Source organism: Struthio camelus, unplaced genomic scaffold, assembly GCF_040807025.1.
Source record: "Struthio camelus isolate bStrCam1 unplaced genomic scaffold, bStrCam1.hap1 HAP1_SCAFFOLD_48, whole genome shotgun sequence".
NCBI lineage: Eukaryota > Metazoa > Chordata > Aves > Struthioniformes > Struthionidae > Struthio > Struthio camelus.
In genome coordinates, this window is record NW_027182705.1 from 883,994 (window position 1) to 896,997 (window position 13,004).

A 13,004-nucleotide genomic window follows, 5' to 3' on the forward strand; every position below is an offset into this window, starting at 1 on the left:
ACTTAAAGATGGTAAATGTTATACCCTTCAGAAATGAGGGCATACTTTGGAGAAAGCACAGCAACATGACCAGGGAGGGTCTGGGCACTCCAGGGGTGAGTCCAGGTCACAAGGTCAGGCCAGCTTACTCAGGGTTTTATCCAGCCTGGTCTTGAAGGCCTCCAAGGATGGAGATGGCACAACCTCACTGCACCACCTGATCCAATGCTTGAGTGACCTCCTGCTGAAAAAGTTCCTCTCTCCTAGGCCCACTGGCTCTTGCCTTCCCACCATGCACCACTGTGTGGGAGCCTGACTTTGTCTCGTTGACGACCTCCCTGTGGTTACTGGAAGGCTGCTGTTAGGTCCTCCCAAAGCCGTCTCTTCTTCAGGCTGAAAAAAGCGCATTTCCCTCAGCCTCTCCTCCACAGGGCCTGTGCCTCAGAGCCTGACCACCTTGGTGGTCCTCAGCTGAACTCCTCACCGTTTGCTAATGCTTTCTTTTATTGGGGGGCGGAGGGGGCCCAAATCTGAATGCAGTCTTCTAGCTAGGGTCTAATGAGTGCTGAGTGGAGGGGGACCATCACTCGCCTGGATCTCCTGGCTGCGCTACTGTGTTCAGGCAGCCCAGGATGCTGTTGCCTTTCATCGCTGCCAGGGCACACTGCTGGCTCACGTTCAGTTGGTGTGCATGGAGACGCCAGGTCCTTTGCAGCACAGCTGCTCCCCAGCCAGCCAGTCCCCAGCCTGCACCGTCTGCAGGGGGTCCTTCCTGCCCAGCTGCAGGACTTTGCCTTTGTCCTGGTGCAACTTCTCTCACTTGGGAGTCACTTTGCAAAGGTCTAGTGCGTTTCTGCCCAAGGAAGGGGAATTATGGAGGATCATTCCCAGGCAGGGGAGGCCAGTGCGGATTGTCCCCTTCCAACAAGGGAGAGCAAAGGAGATGAGATACGGAGCATGGAGCTGCTCCCTGGGCATCTCCCAGGATGCTGCACAGCAGGACTGTCTTGTGATCCCCCGTGGACAAATGCTCAGTCTCTTTCCAGAGGAGCATCTTGGCAGGTACTGCAGATGATGTGCAGCTTCCAGTGGCTCCTGAAAGTCTCTCCGTCAGCTTGAGCCCTGGTTCCATTTTGCTCAGCCCCCGCTCTGCTGCAGAGTGTCTGGGTTGGTTAAAGAAGTAGCAGGGTCACTGTATGATGTGGCCATCAGCTCCAGATCTTGTTCCCAGTGAGAGGTTTTACTGCCAGGCTTCCCTGAGTGCAACGCATCCATCAGATGTCGGCATGTGCTACTGGTTGTTCAGCTCTCAGGAGCAAGAAGGCTGAGTATGGAAATGAAGGAATTTGAGGTAATGAAGGTTTTGGGAGCCAAAGCGTAGATGTGTGAAAGAGGAGAAAAGCTTCAGCATGTCGATGTTTTATGTCCCTTGCAAATAAATCCACTCCAGGCAGCTCAGCCACATTGAAGATCCTGGCTCGGATGATGGAGGAAGATGAGATCCGTCAGTACTTAACAGTGGACTGGCCATCCCAGATGTTCACAACCTGCCATAGGCTGGCGGGATCCAGGAGCAGTGACTGTACATGGAGATGTTGTGAAAAGAATTTGTCTGAGGTTAACACATCACTTCTCTGGAACCGGGAGACAGGGGCAGTGTCAGGGTGCAGTACTCTCCGACCAGGTTCCTTTAGCTATTCCACGCGTAGGGAGAGGGCAATGTTTAAGATCAAAGTTTATTCTGAGGGACTTGGATGTTACATGGGATTTTTGGTTTAGCAGAATGATTCAGCAATATACTGGAATCACAACTCCAGTGTCTACACTTGACAAACTCTAGCAATTGCAATACACAGTTCAGTCACGATACCAATGTGATTGCCAATACCGGTCTCAAATGTGCTCACCGTCATGATGCTGGGCATCCCCAGTCGCCTGGAAGGAATCACGTGGGTTGATGCCAGCTCAAGCCCGTTGCTCTCTCCAGAATTCCTTAGTTAGTTGTTGAGGTTTTATGCTCTGTGTTGGGCTGAGCCACATACACACTTCCCCCATGCTGGTCTGGCTAATCTCAGGGAGACCTTCCCATTGCTTTGAACAACTGGAGAAACATTCACACCAGGCCCAACTAACGGGTATGGCTGCTTATCTAACACAAAGGTCACCCTCTGGCCCCCTTTGTGTGGAGATAAAGTCAGTCCTCTGTGCGACAGCAAGGATTAACGAGCCGCATCCTACACTGTTGCTGAGCTTCCTGGGGCACCTGGCCCTCTGAGCCTTCTCCCATTGTAGGGGTTGTTGGTCAGTCACACCCCTTCCCACTGAAAGCAACCCTTTTCCTGCACCCCCACACACTCCCCTACCACTTCTGCCTCCCCTCCCTGCACTCATGCAGCCTTCCCAAAACCACCTCCCTCCTGCCTGCCACAGCCACTCAGGCAGCAAGCTGCCGTGGGCTTGGCAGCTCCTCCGTGCGGGAAAGACACCCAGCAGTGCGCACTCCTCAAACACCTCCTGTATCCCACCAGCACCATCCCCTTTCTCTGCCTTCCAAATCCAGGCCCCCCAAATCAACCACAGCCCCTCCAGCACCAACAGGCAGCCTCCAACAGGAGGTGGCCCAGCTGGGACTTCAGCCAGCCCCTCCAGGCCCTTGTCCGGCTCTCCGCCTCCTCCTTAGCAGAGGAGGAAGGCCAGGGATAAAAGGCTGGCACCTGCCCTGGCTGGTGGCAAAGGCCAGAGAGGCATGCCTGCCTCTGCCTTGGCCAGCACCTGGGCCTTTGAGAGCCTGTGATCCATGCACCCTGGGGACATCATCAGCATAGTCCCTGTTCCTGTCATCTGGGGAGTGAGAAGAGATTCAGGGGAAGGCGTTCTGGAAGGTTGTAAAAGGGCAGGGACGTGCGTCGAGACCTTGGTGTGATGTACGTGCCATTAATGCAGCCTGCTGGAATGTAGGCGGGATGGCCTTTGCCTAAAGGCAGAGGTGGGATTCAGTTGTTTGGGCAGAGGTAGGGAACCTGAGGTGCCCTGGGGCACTTGCCCAGCAACCAGTCCAAAAGCATAAGGCTTTCCTGTAGGTCCCATGCGCTATCTGCTAGAAACATGTGATTCTGCTAAAAATCCCTCGCATCTGACAGGGCCCTGCCAGCCCATTTTTACATCATTAAATCAAGTGTCTGCACTGACTTCCATCAACTCTTTACAGCGTAGGGATCTGCTTGCTCCTCAGCTTCATGATGAGTGGGGCTGCAGGAGCATTAGGCATCTGGTGTCATTCCCGAGGGCCGAGGAAATTGCCTACCTGAGCCCCAGACATGGCTCTCTCAGTTACTCCATCCGAGCCAGCAGACACTGGCACGTGCCTTGGACCTCCTCTGCCTCTTCAGCTGTTACCAGGTGTTGGTGTGCGACCAACTGACTGCCACCCTCCATCTCCCTTGGTTACAGTGGGAGCGTAGGCAAGGAGCTCGCATGCAGACACCTCTGTTGTGCCCACTTCAGCTTGGGCAAGGGGCATCCCACCTCCGGTGTTTTGGGGGAGCTGGTGGGAGAGAGCTGAATCCCACCCCACCCCAGGGGCTTCTAAAGTGCCCTGCAATGCCCAGATGGACTCATGTGAATCCAAACCTGAACCATGGGTAAACAAGCTCTCCTCTGGCCCTTTTTCTAGGTGTCCTGTCTAGTTAAGGGATGGGAATGGGGTCTTCCAGGGCGGGACGTTTCCATCTCTCATAGATGACTGTCTTCTGATGAAACAAGTGGCAACGCTGAAATCAGTGTCTCTGCGTGGTTTAGAGAGGGACAAGAGGTCATTATTTTTGCCTACCTCAGTGAACATTTCCCAGGAGGAGGGAGCCCAGGGGAGAGAGAACATCAGGCCTTCAGCTGGGCCTCTGCTCCTGAGCGGGGCCAGGCTGCGGGGACCGAGGGAGCTGCTGGCAACCGGGCAGCACAGCCCCGAGACAGCTGTGGGCAGGAGCAGCTCCTCTGCCAAGAGCAGCGGGGCTCCGGGCACTGCCTGCTGCTGCTGACGGGAGATGAGGCGAGAGGGAGAGAAGCGAGAGGCAGTGTGGAGTGGGAGGACGGCTGAGTGCTCCTTGTGGGGGAAATCTGCACAGCCCTTTGCATGGTAAGTCTCTGGCTGCAGGGCAACACTGCCGAGGTTCCTGGAGGGGTCTTCTGCACCCACCCCATCCCATGACTGGAAGATTCTGATGCATTGAGTGACTCCTGGCAGGACAGAAGTCTCCCATCCTTCTCCCATCGAGAGGGCCCTATGGGGGTCCCGGGTGCTAAGAGCTCTAGCTCATGCAGAGGACATGTCCAAAAGGTCTTTTCAGAGGCAGGTGAAAGAAAGGCTGATTGAAAGGGAAGGAGCTTTCCTTCTAGTAAAAGCTAGTTAGTCCCAATAAAACTAGAAAACTCAGATCCTAATTTTGGCATGGAGTGAAAAAGGAAACGTTCTTCTGGTTTGTCAAGGAACTAGGACTCCCAAACCTTCACTCTTGGAGATCGCTATGTCTGTGAGAAACTTCAGCAAACCCTTTTGATCCCACCTCAGCCTGCAGGCAGCACCAGCAGCACCTTTATTGCCTCATGAGGGTTTTTCTGACCTGCTCCTTGGGACCTGTGAGCACAGAGCTACCGCTGCCCAGTGCCCTGTCCTGGCAGGTTTCTGTAGGGCAGAAGTGAGTGTGCAGAGGGTGGGATGGGGTCTGTGAGCACCATCAAGGAAAAGACATTGGGAGAGAGATCAAGAGCTCTCAGCAGAGACAGCTCCGGGCATCAGAGACGGGTAGGGAATAAGAGGGAACTGCAAACAGAGTCGTCATGGGAGGATGGATTTGAGTACATCTTAATCAGTCCCTGCAAGGCAGACAGCTTGCTCCGAGCCAGCCCGCCATGTCTCCTCTCCCACCCAGCAGAGCCTCTGCCCTCACAGCCGTGGAGTCCAGGGCATGAGCCACCTGCTCTGCAGGCAGACCTGCAGCAGAGGAGAGGGGCCTCTCTCCTGCCACGGGCCCGTTTTGTGCTGCCCAACAAAGGGGCTGAGAGCGCTTGTCCTGCAATGTCACTGTCTTTGGGGTAGCATGCCCACCTGAGGAGGTGAAGGCTTTCCCGAGTGCCCATCTGCCCCTCTCTCCTTGCCTCCCGTGGCAGCAGGATTGTGGTGTTACTCCTTGTTTCCCCTCCTCTCCGTGCTGCCCTTGTTCTTCTCTCGGGCTCCCTGGGGGTGGTGGGTTTTCAGCTGCAGCTCAGACACCTGCCCGGAGAGTTGTGCCACGGAGGTCTCTGCTTGGGAGTGAGGTGTCCGCAGCCCCCTTGTGACCGGTGCAGCTCCAGGACATGCAGTGGGTGGGGAGGGGAGTGGAGCTGACTGTCCCAGAAGGAGAGCCCATCTGCAGTCCTAACAGTCCTTGGACCATTTCCCTGTGGTGTCCTGGCAGGCTTGGGGCTGCCCTCCAGAAGGGCACCGCTGCCTCCTACCACCATCTCTGTGCTGTGTGAGGGAGGGGTGAAGAGTCTTCAGAGATGCTGGGCGTATGGAGATGGTGTTGGGAAGCTGTATGTGGGCAGCTGAAAAGAGCCGTGTGTGTGCTTGGCTAGAAGGGGAGCGTGGAGACGTTGCTCTGGTGCCCTGAGGAAGGGAGAGAAGGTTGGAGACGTGCACTTGGGACCTGGGCTCATCTGCTCTCAGCAGGGGCTGGATACTTTCTCCGGCAACAGATGAGAGTGACCATCCTGCAGCTCAAAGAGCTGCGAGCACAGGACAGCTGAGAACAAGACTAGTAGACAGTCAAGCTGTCCTCCCTCGGCACCCAGGGACAGGAAATTGTTTTTTTCTCAGGAGTCCCAGCAGAAATGCTGAGAATTTCTGCCTTTGAGGAAGACTGCCCAGGGGGCACAGGGGCATCTCACAGACAATAAACATTAGGAAGAAATCCCTAAAGCTCTGCTCCTCAACCCTCATTCTTCAGAACAGGTGGTGAAGATGCTGAAAAGCCCTTCCACCTGCCCAGTGGCTTTCACCTGACAGACCTTGTGACTGTCAGAGCTAGTCAGCCCCACTCCCATGTCCCCACTGCCCTACAGCAGGATGGACAGACTGCCCTGGAGCCCATGGGCAGAGCTCCCTGCTCCTCACAGCACACTCAGCCAGTGCGCAGTAGACCTCAGTCAAGGGTGATGCGCCCAGATGCTGTCCGTAAAGAGAGAAGCAGTACAAGGGCTTGGATGATGAATTGGAACATTTGGGGTTTTTTTGAAAAGTCTCTCCTAATTTCTTCATGTCTCTTCCTCTTTGGACAGTCCCCCAAACACGGAGAGAGCATGATGTCCAACAGCAGCTCCCTCAACGAGTTCCTCCTCCTGGCATTCACAGACACACGGGAGCTGCAGCTCTTGCACTTCGCGCTCTTCCTGGGCATCTACCTGGCTGCCCTGCTGGGCAACAGCTTCATCATCACCGCCATAGCCTGTGACCACCGCCTCCACACCCCCATGGACTTCTTCCTCTTTAATCTCTCCCTCCTCGACGTAGGCTCCATCTCCACCACTGTCCCCACATCCATGGCCAATTCCCTCACAAACACCACGACCATCTCCTACTCGGGATGTGCTGCCCAGGTCTTCTGGGTTGTCTTCTTGTTTGGAGGAGAGTTTTCTCTTCTCACTGTCATGGCCTATGACCGCTACGTTGCCATCTGCAGACCCCTGCACTACGGGACCCTCCTGGGTGGCAGCAGAGCTTGTGTCCAAATGGCAGCAGCTGCCTGGGGCAGCGGTTTTCTCAATGCTCTCCTGCACACTGCCAACACCTTTTCCATACCTCTCTGCCAAGGCAATGCTGTGGGGCAGTTCTTCTGTGAGATCCCCCAGATCCTCAAGCTCTCCTGCTCACACTCCTACCTCCGGGAAGTTGGGGTGGTTGTGATTACTGCCTGTTTAATCTTTGGGTGTTTCATTTTCATTGTGCTCTCGTATGTACAGATCTTCAAAGCTGTGCTGAGGATCCCCTCAGAGCAGGGCCGGCACAAAGCCTTCTCCATGTGCCTCCCTCACCTGGCCGTGGTCTCCCTCTTTGTCAGCACTGTCCTGTTTGCCTACTTGAAGCTCCCTTCCATCTCCTCCCCCTCCCTGGATGTGGTGGTGGCTGTTCTGTATGCAGTGGTGCCTCCAGCAGTGAACCCCCTCATCTACAGCCTGAGGAACAAGGAGCTCAAGGATGCTCTGAAGAAACTCATTCAATGGGTACAATGTGGGCACCAATAACTGTCCCATGTGCTTCATCATCTCATCATTCCCAGGGGGTTTTTGGTCAAGGCTATGAATTGCTCATTTCGCTCTCTCTTACTTTTCTGTATTATGTTCATTTTGAAAGGAAAATGTTTGGGTTCATCCTGCTTCTCCTCTTTTTCTCCTCTCCTGAATCGGACTGAGAGACCATGGTGAAGCAGGAAGCCAGGTGTCTCCCTTCCTCCGCAGAGATGGGGGAACCTCAGAGCCCGCTAGTCTGAGCTCCCTCAGGTGCCCCCAGTGCAATGAGGGGAGTTTCCCTTTGCAGGGTCTCTTTTGGCACTGACACCAAGGGCGCTCAGGGGCACACAGCCAGGCTCGGACAAGTACAGACAGGGTGAGACTGTGGGTCCCGCGTGCCTTAGGAGAGCTCAGCTCCCCTGGCCACAGGCAGGGTGGGATCTCACAGCCCTCTCCTGCAAGGGTGGCAGCCAGCTGTCCCCGCGGGCTCCTCCCTTCCCTCTGCAGCACTCCAATGCTCGCAGGGGAGCAGGAGTGGAGGGGAAGAGGGTCTGGATGCTGGCTGTGGGGACAGACCCTGTGCTCCTCACAACCTTCCCATCACAGCCACAGTGGGCATTTCCTGGCTGCAGCCTTGCATGGCAGCTGCAGCTTTCCTGGAGACACATCCACCAACAGCAGCAGGACTTTAGTATTTCCCTAATAAAAGGGGATCTCCTGTGTGACACACCTGAAGTCTGGCCTTTCTTCACAAGATGGAGTCCCAAATACTCCCAAGGGAGTGCACCACTAAAGGGCCCACTGCTGTGCTGGGGAACTCCATGGGAGCCGGGGGGTGAGCTCAGAGTCCCCGTGTGATCTGTTAGGGACCAAAGACTGAATTTGGGGCTCAGTTCTCGGTGTCCAGTGCCTGCAGAGATGGGGAATGGTCTCTGAATTGCCTGCCTGGGGCAGTCCCTCAGGTGACAGTGCTGATGAGAGATGCCCGTCCATCTGGAGGGGCATCGGAGCCCTCAGGAGAGCTCAGGGGATCTCCAGCAGGGGATCTCCTTTCCCCTGACCTGGGGAAAGGCTCTTTGGGCAGCAGGGACGTTGCAGGAGCAAAGCAGGGCAGCAGTCCGCGATGGAAAAGGAGAAGGAGCATCAGGTTCCTGGGGGCACCAGCTCGGGGCAGGCGGCTCTGTCGCTGGGGCAGCAGGAGTTGCGGAGGAACTGCAGGGCCAGGGCTGTCGTGCTGTGCTGGGCAGCGGGGTGGGCATGCAGGGGCTGCAGCCGAACCACCACAGCGCCCTGCCCAGCACCCAGGAGACCCATAGACACTTTCTGCAGAGCTTTCTTGAGAGACATGGCAGGGTCTCAGATTTGCAAATGTTTCCATTTTTGCTAATTTCCAGGAGTTTTTACTCTCTTGCCTGCCCTCCTGGATGGAGGAGGGAAGGCAGGAGGGAGGTTAGCAGTGGTGGAGAGAGGGCGGGAGGGAGGGAAGGCAGGAGGGAGGGGAAGCAGGAGGGAGGGGAGGCAGGAGGAGGGAGGCAGCGGCGGAGGGCGGGTGGGAGGGGAGGCTGCCCATGATGACCTCAGAGGGCGGTCTGGGGGGTTTCCCAGGAGGGGGTTGCCATACAGCCTGGGAGAGAGAACCCCTGTGGCTTAGTCCCCACCCCAAGCCTGAACCCTCCCGGCACACCCGCGCAGGAGCGCTGGTGAGCCCAGAGAGCCAGCTCACTTGGTCACCCGGGCAAGCTGCTGTGGCATTACCCACCTCCTCCTCTACCAGGCTCTTGCGTGTCATGTCCTCTGGGGCAGGGCTCAAGCAGTTCTGGGCAGTACAACCTGCTGAGGTCTTGCTAGTGGTGGCTCCTCCTTCAGCAGAGCTAGCTCTGCTCAGACTTGCTGAGGGCGCAGTCCATGCCCATGCCCAGGTGGCTTAGGAAGGTATTGAGCAGTGTCAGAGCCAGGAGGGCCCCCCGAGGAACGCTGCTTGTGAGCTACTGCTCGTTGGAGTTTGAGGCATGAAGCAGCAGCCTTGGAGCTTGGCACTCTGGCCAGTGTGCACACAGCTGGTGGTGCCTCTGCCCAGTGCAGGTCTTGCCAGCTCGTCAGCCCCTTGGCTCTTGGCTCCCAGCTGCTCAGGCCAGCATCTTCTCAGGCGCTCTGTGTCCAGCTGGTGCTTGGGCTCTTCCTTGTCACTTGGGTCCTCCTCAGGGCAGTGGGGTCTCCAGGGAGGGCAGGGCTGCCGTGACTGCCTCGGTCCCCATGCTGCCTTTGCCCTGTCCCCCACTTAAAGATGGTAAATGTTATATACCCTTCAGAAATGAGGGCATACTTTGGAGAAAGCACAGCAACATGACCAGGGAGAGTCTGGGCACTCCAGGGGTGAGTCCAGGTCACAAGGTCAGGCCAGCTTACTCAGGGTTTTATCCAGCCTGGTCTTGAAGGCCTCCAAGGATGGAGATGGCACTACCTCACTGCACCACCTGATCCAATGCTTGAGTGACCTCCTGCTTAAAAAGTTCCTCTCTCCTAGGCCCACTGGCTCTTGCCTTCCCACCATGCACCACTGTGTGGGAGCCTGACTTTGTCTCCTTGACAACCTCCCTGTGGTTACTGGAAGGCTGCTGTTAGGTCCTCCCAAAGCCGTCTCTTCTTCAGGCTGAAAAAAACGCATTTCCCTCAGCCTCTCCTCCACAGGGCCTGTGCCTCAGAGCCTGACCACCTTGGTGGTCCTCAGCTGAACTCCTCACCCTTTGCTAATGCTTTCTTTTATTGGGGGGCGGAGGGGGCCCAAATCTGAATGCAGTCTTCTAGCTAGGGTCTAATGAGTGCTGAGTGAAGGGGTACCATCACTCGCCTGGATCTCCTGGCTGCGCTACTGTGTTCAGGCAGCCCAGGATGCTGTTGCCTTTCATCGCTGCCAGGGCACACTGCTGGCTCACGTTCAGTTGGTGTGCATGGAGACGCCAGGTCCTTTGCAGCAGAGCTGCTCCCCAGCCAGCCAGTCCCCAGCCTGCACCGTCTGCAGGGGGTCCTTCCTGCCCAGCTGCAGGACTTTGCCTTTGTCCTGGTGCAACTTCTCTCACTCGGGAGTCACTTTGCAAAGGTCTAGTGCGTTTCTGCCCAAGGAAGGGGAATTATGGAGGATCATTCCCAGGCAGGGGAGGCCAGTGCGGATTGTCCCCTTCCAACAAGGGAGAGCAAAGGAGATGAGATACGGAGCTCCTCCCTGGGCATCTCCCAGGATGCTGCACAGCAGGACTGTCTTGTGATCCCCCGTGGACAAATGCTCAGTCTCTTTCCAGAGGAGCATCTTGGCAGGTACTGCAGATGATGTGCAGTTTCCAGTGGCTCCTGAAAGTCTCTCGCCAGCTCTGCTGCAGAGTGTCTGGGTTGGTTAAAGAAGTAGCAGGGTCACTGTATGATGTGGCCAACAGCTCCAGATGGGCAGTGTCCAGGGTGAGTAGCAGGTATTTTTGTGGCCTTGAACTCCTCTCTTCCATCATCCATCAGATGGAGGCGTGTGCTGCTGGTTTTCCAGCTCTCAGGAGCAAGAAGGCTGAGTATGGAAATGAAGGAATTTGAGGAAATGAAGGTTTTGGGGGCCAAAGCGTAGATGTCTGAAAGAGGAGAAAAGCTTCAGCATGTCGATGTTTTATGTCCCTTGCAAATAAATCCACTCCAGGCAGCTCAGCCACATTGAAGATCCTGGCTCGGATGATGGAGGAAGATGAGATCCGTCAGTACTTAACAGTGGACTGACCATCCCAGATGTTCACAACCTGCCATAGGCTGGCGGGATCCAGGAGCAGTGACTGTACATGGAGATGTTGTGAAAAGAATTTGTCTGAGGTTAACACATCACTTCTCTGGAACCGGGAGACAGGGGCAGTGCCAGGGTGCAGTACTCTCCGACCAGGTTCCTTTAGCTATTCCACGCGTAGGGAGAGGGCAATGTTTAAGATCAAAGTTTATTCTGAGGGACTTGGATGTTACATGGGATTTTTGGTTTAGCAGAGTGATTCAGCAATATACTGGAATCACAACTCCAGTGTCTACACTTGACAAACTCTAGCAATTGCAATACACAGTTCAGTCACGATACCAATGTGATTGCCAATACCGGTCTCAAATGTGCTCACCGTCATGATGCTGGGCATCCCCAGTCGCCAGGAAGGAATCACGTGGGTTGATGCCAGCTCAAGCCCGTTGCTCTCTCCAGAATTCCTTAGTTAGCTGTTGAGGTTTTATGCTCTGTGTTGGGCTGAGCCACATACACACTTCCCCCATGCTGGTCTGGCTAATCTCGGGGAGACCTTCCCATTGCTTTGAACAACTGGAGAAACATTCACACCAGGCCCAACTAACGGATATGGCTGCTTATCTAACACAAAGGTCACCCTCTGGCCCCCTTTGTGTGGAGATAAAGTCAGTCCTCTGTGCGACAGCAAGGATTAACGAGCCGCATCCTACACTGTTGCTGAGCTTCCTGGGGCACCTGGCCCTCTGAGCCTTCTCCCATTGTAGGGGTTGTTGGTCAGTCACACCCCTTCCCACTGAAAGCAACCCTTTTCCTGCACCCCCACACCCCCCTACCACTTCTGCCTCCCCTCCCTGCACTCATGCAGCCTTCCCAAAACCACCTCCCTCCTGCCTGCCACAGCCACTCAGGCAGCAAGCTGCCGTGGGCTTGGCAGCTCCTCCGTGTGGGAGAGACACCCAGCAGTGCCCACTCCTCAAACACCTCCTGTATCCCACCAGCACCATCCCCTTTCTCTGCCTTCCAAATCCAGGCCCCCCAAATCAACCACAGCCCCTCCAACACCAACGGGCGGCCTCCAACAGGAGGTGGCCCAGCTGGGACTTCAGCCAGCCCCTCCAGGCCCTTGTCCGGCTCTCCGCCTCCTCCTTAGCAGAGGAGGGAGGCCAGGGATAAAAGGCTGGCACCTGCCCTGGCTGGTGGCAAAGGCCAGAGAGGCATGCCTGCCTCTGCCTTGGCCAGCACCTGGGCCTTTGAGAGCCTGTGATCCATGCACCCTGGGGACACCATCAGCATAGTCCCTGTTCCTGTCATCTGGGGAGTGAGAAGAGATTCAGGGGAAGGAGTTCTGGAAGGCTGTAAAAGGGCAGGGACGTGCGTCGAGATCTTGGTGTGATGTACGTGCCATTAATGCAGCCTGCTGGAATGTAGGCGGGATGGCCTTTGCCTAAAGGCAGAGGTGGGATTCAGTTGTTTGGGCAGAGGTAGGGAACCTGAGGTGCTCTGGGGCACTTGCCCAGCAACCAGTCCAAAAGCATAAGGCTTTCCTGTAGGTCCCATGCGCTATCTGCTAGAAACATGTGATTCTGCTAAAAATCCCTCGCATCTGACAGGGCCCTGCCAGCCCATTTTTACATCATTAAATCAAGTGTCTGCACTGACTTCCATCAACTCTTTACAGCGTAGGGATCTGCTTGCTCCTCAGCTTCATGATGAGTGGGGCTGCAGCAGCATTAGGCATCTGGTGTCATTCCCGAGGGCCAAGGAAATTGCCTACCTGAGCCCCAGGCTTGGCTCTCTCAGTTACTCCATCCGAGCCAGCAGACACTGGCACGTGCCTTGGACCTCCTCTGCCTCTTCAGCTGTTACCAGGTGTTGGTGTGCGACCAACTGACTGCCACCCTCCATCTCTCTTGGTTACAGTGGGAGCGTAGGCAAGGAGCTCGCATGCAGACACCTCTGTTGTGCCCACTTCAGCTTGGGCAAGGGGCATCCCACCTCCGGTGTTTTGGGG

General features: G+C 55.9%; 1 protein-coding gene across 1 annotated transcript; it reads left to right on the forward strand.

Annotated features, from left to right (window-relative positions):
* Window positions 1-6,315: 6,315 nt before the first annotated feature.
* Window positions 6,316-7,254, forward strand: LOC138065208 (olfactory receptor 14J1-like). Its single transcript, XM_068929422.1, has one exon. It carries the CDS (start codon window positions 6,316-6,318, stop codon window positions 7,252-7,254), a length of 939 nt encoding a protein of 312 aa, XP_068785523.1.
* The last annotated feature ends 5,750 nt before the right edge of the window (window positions 7,255-13,004 follow it).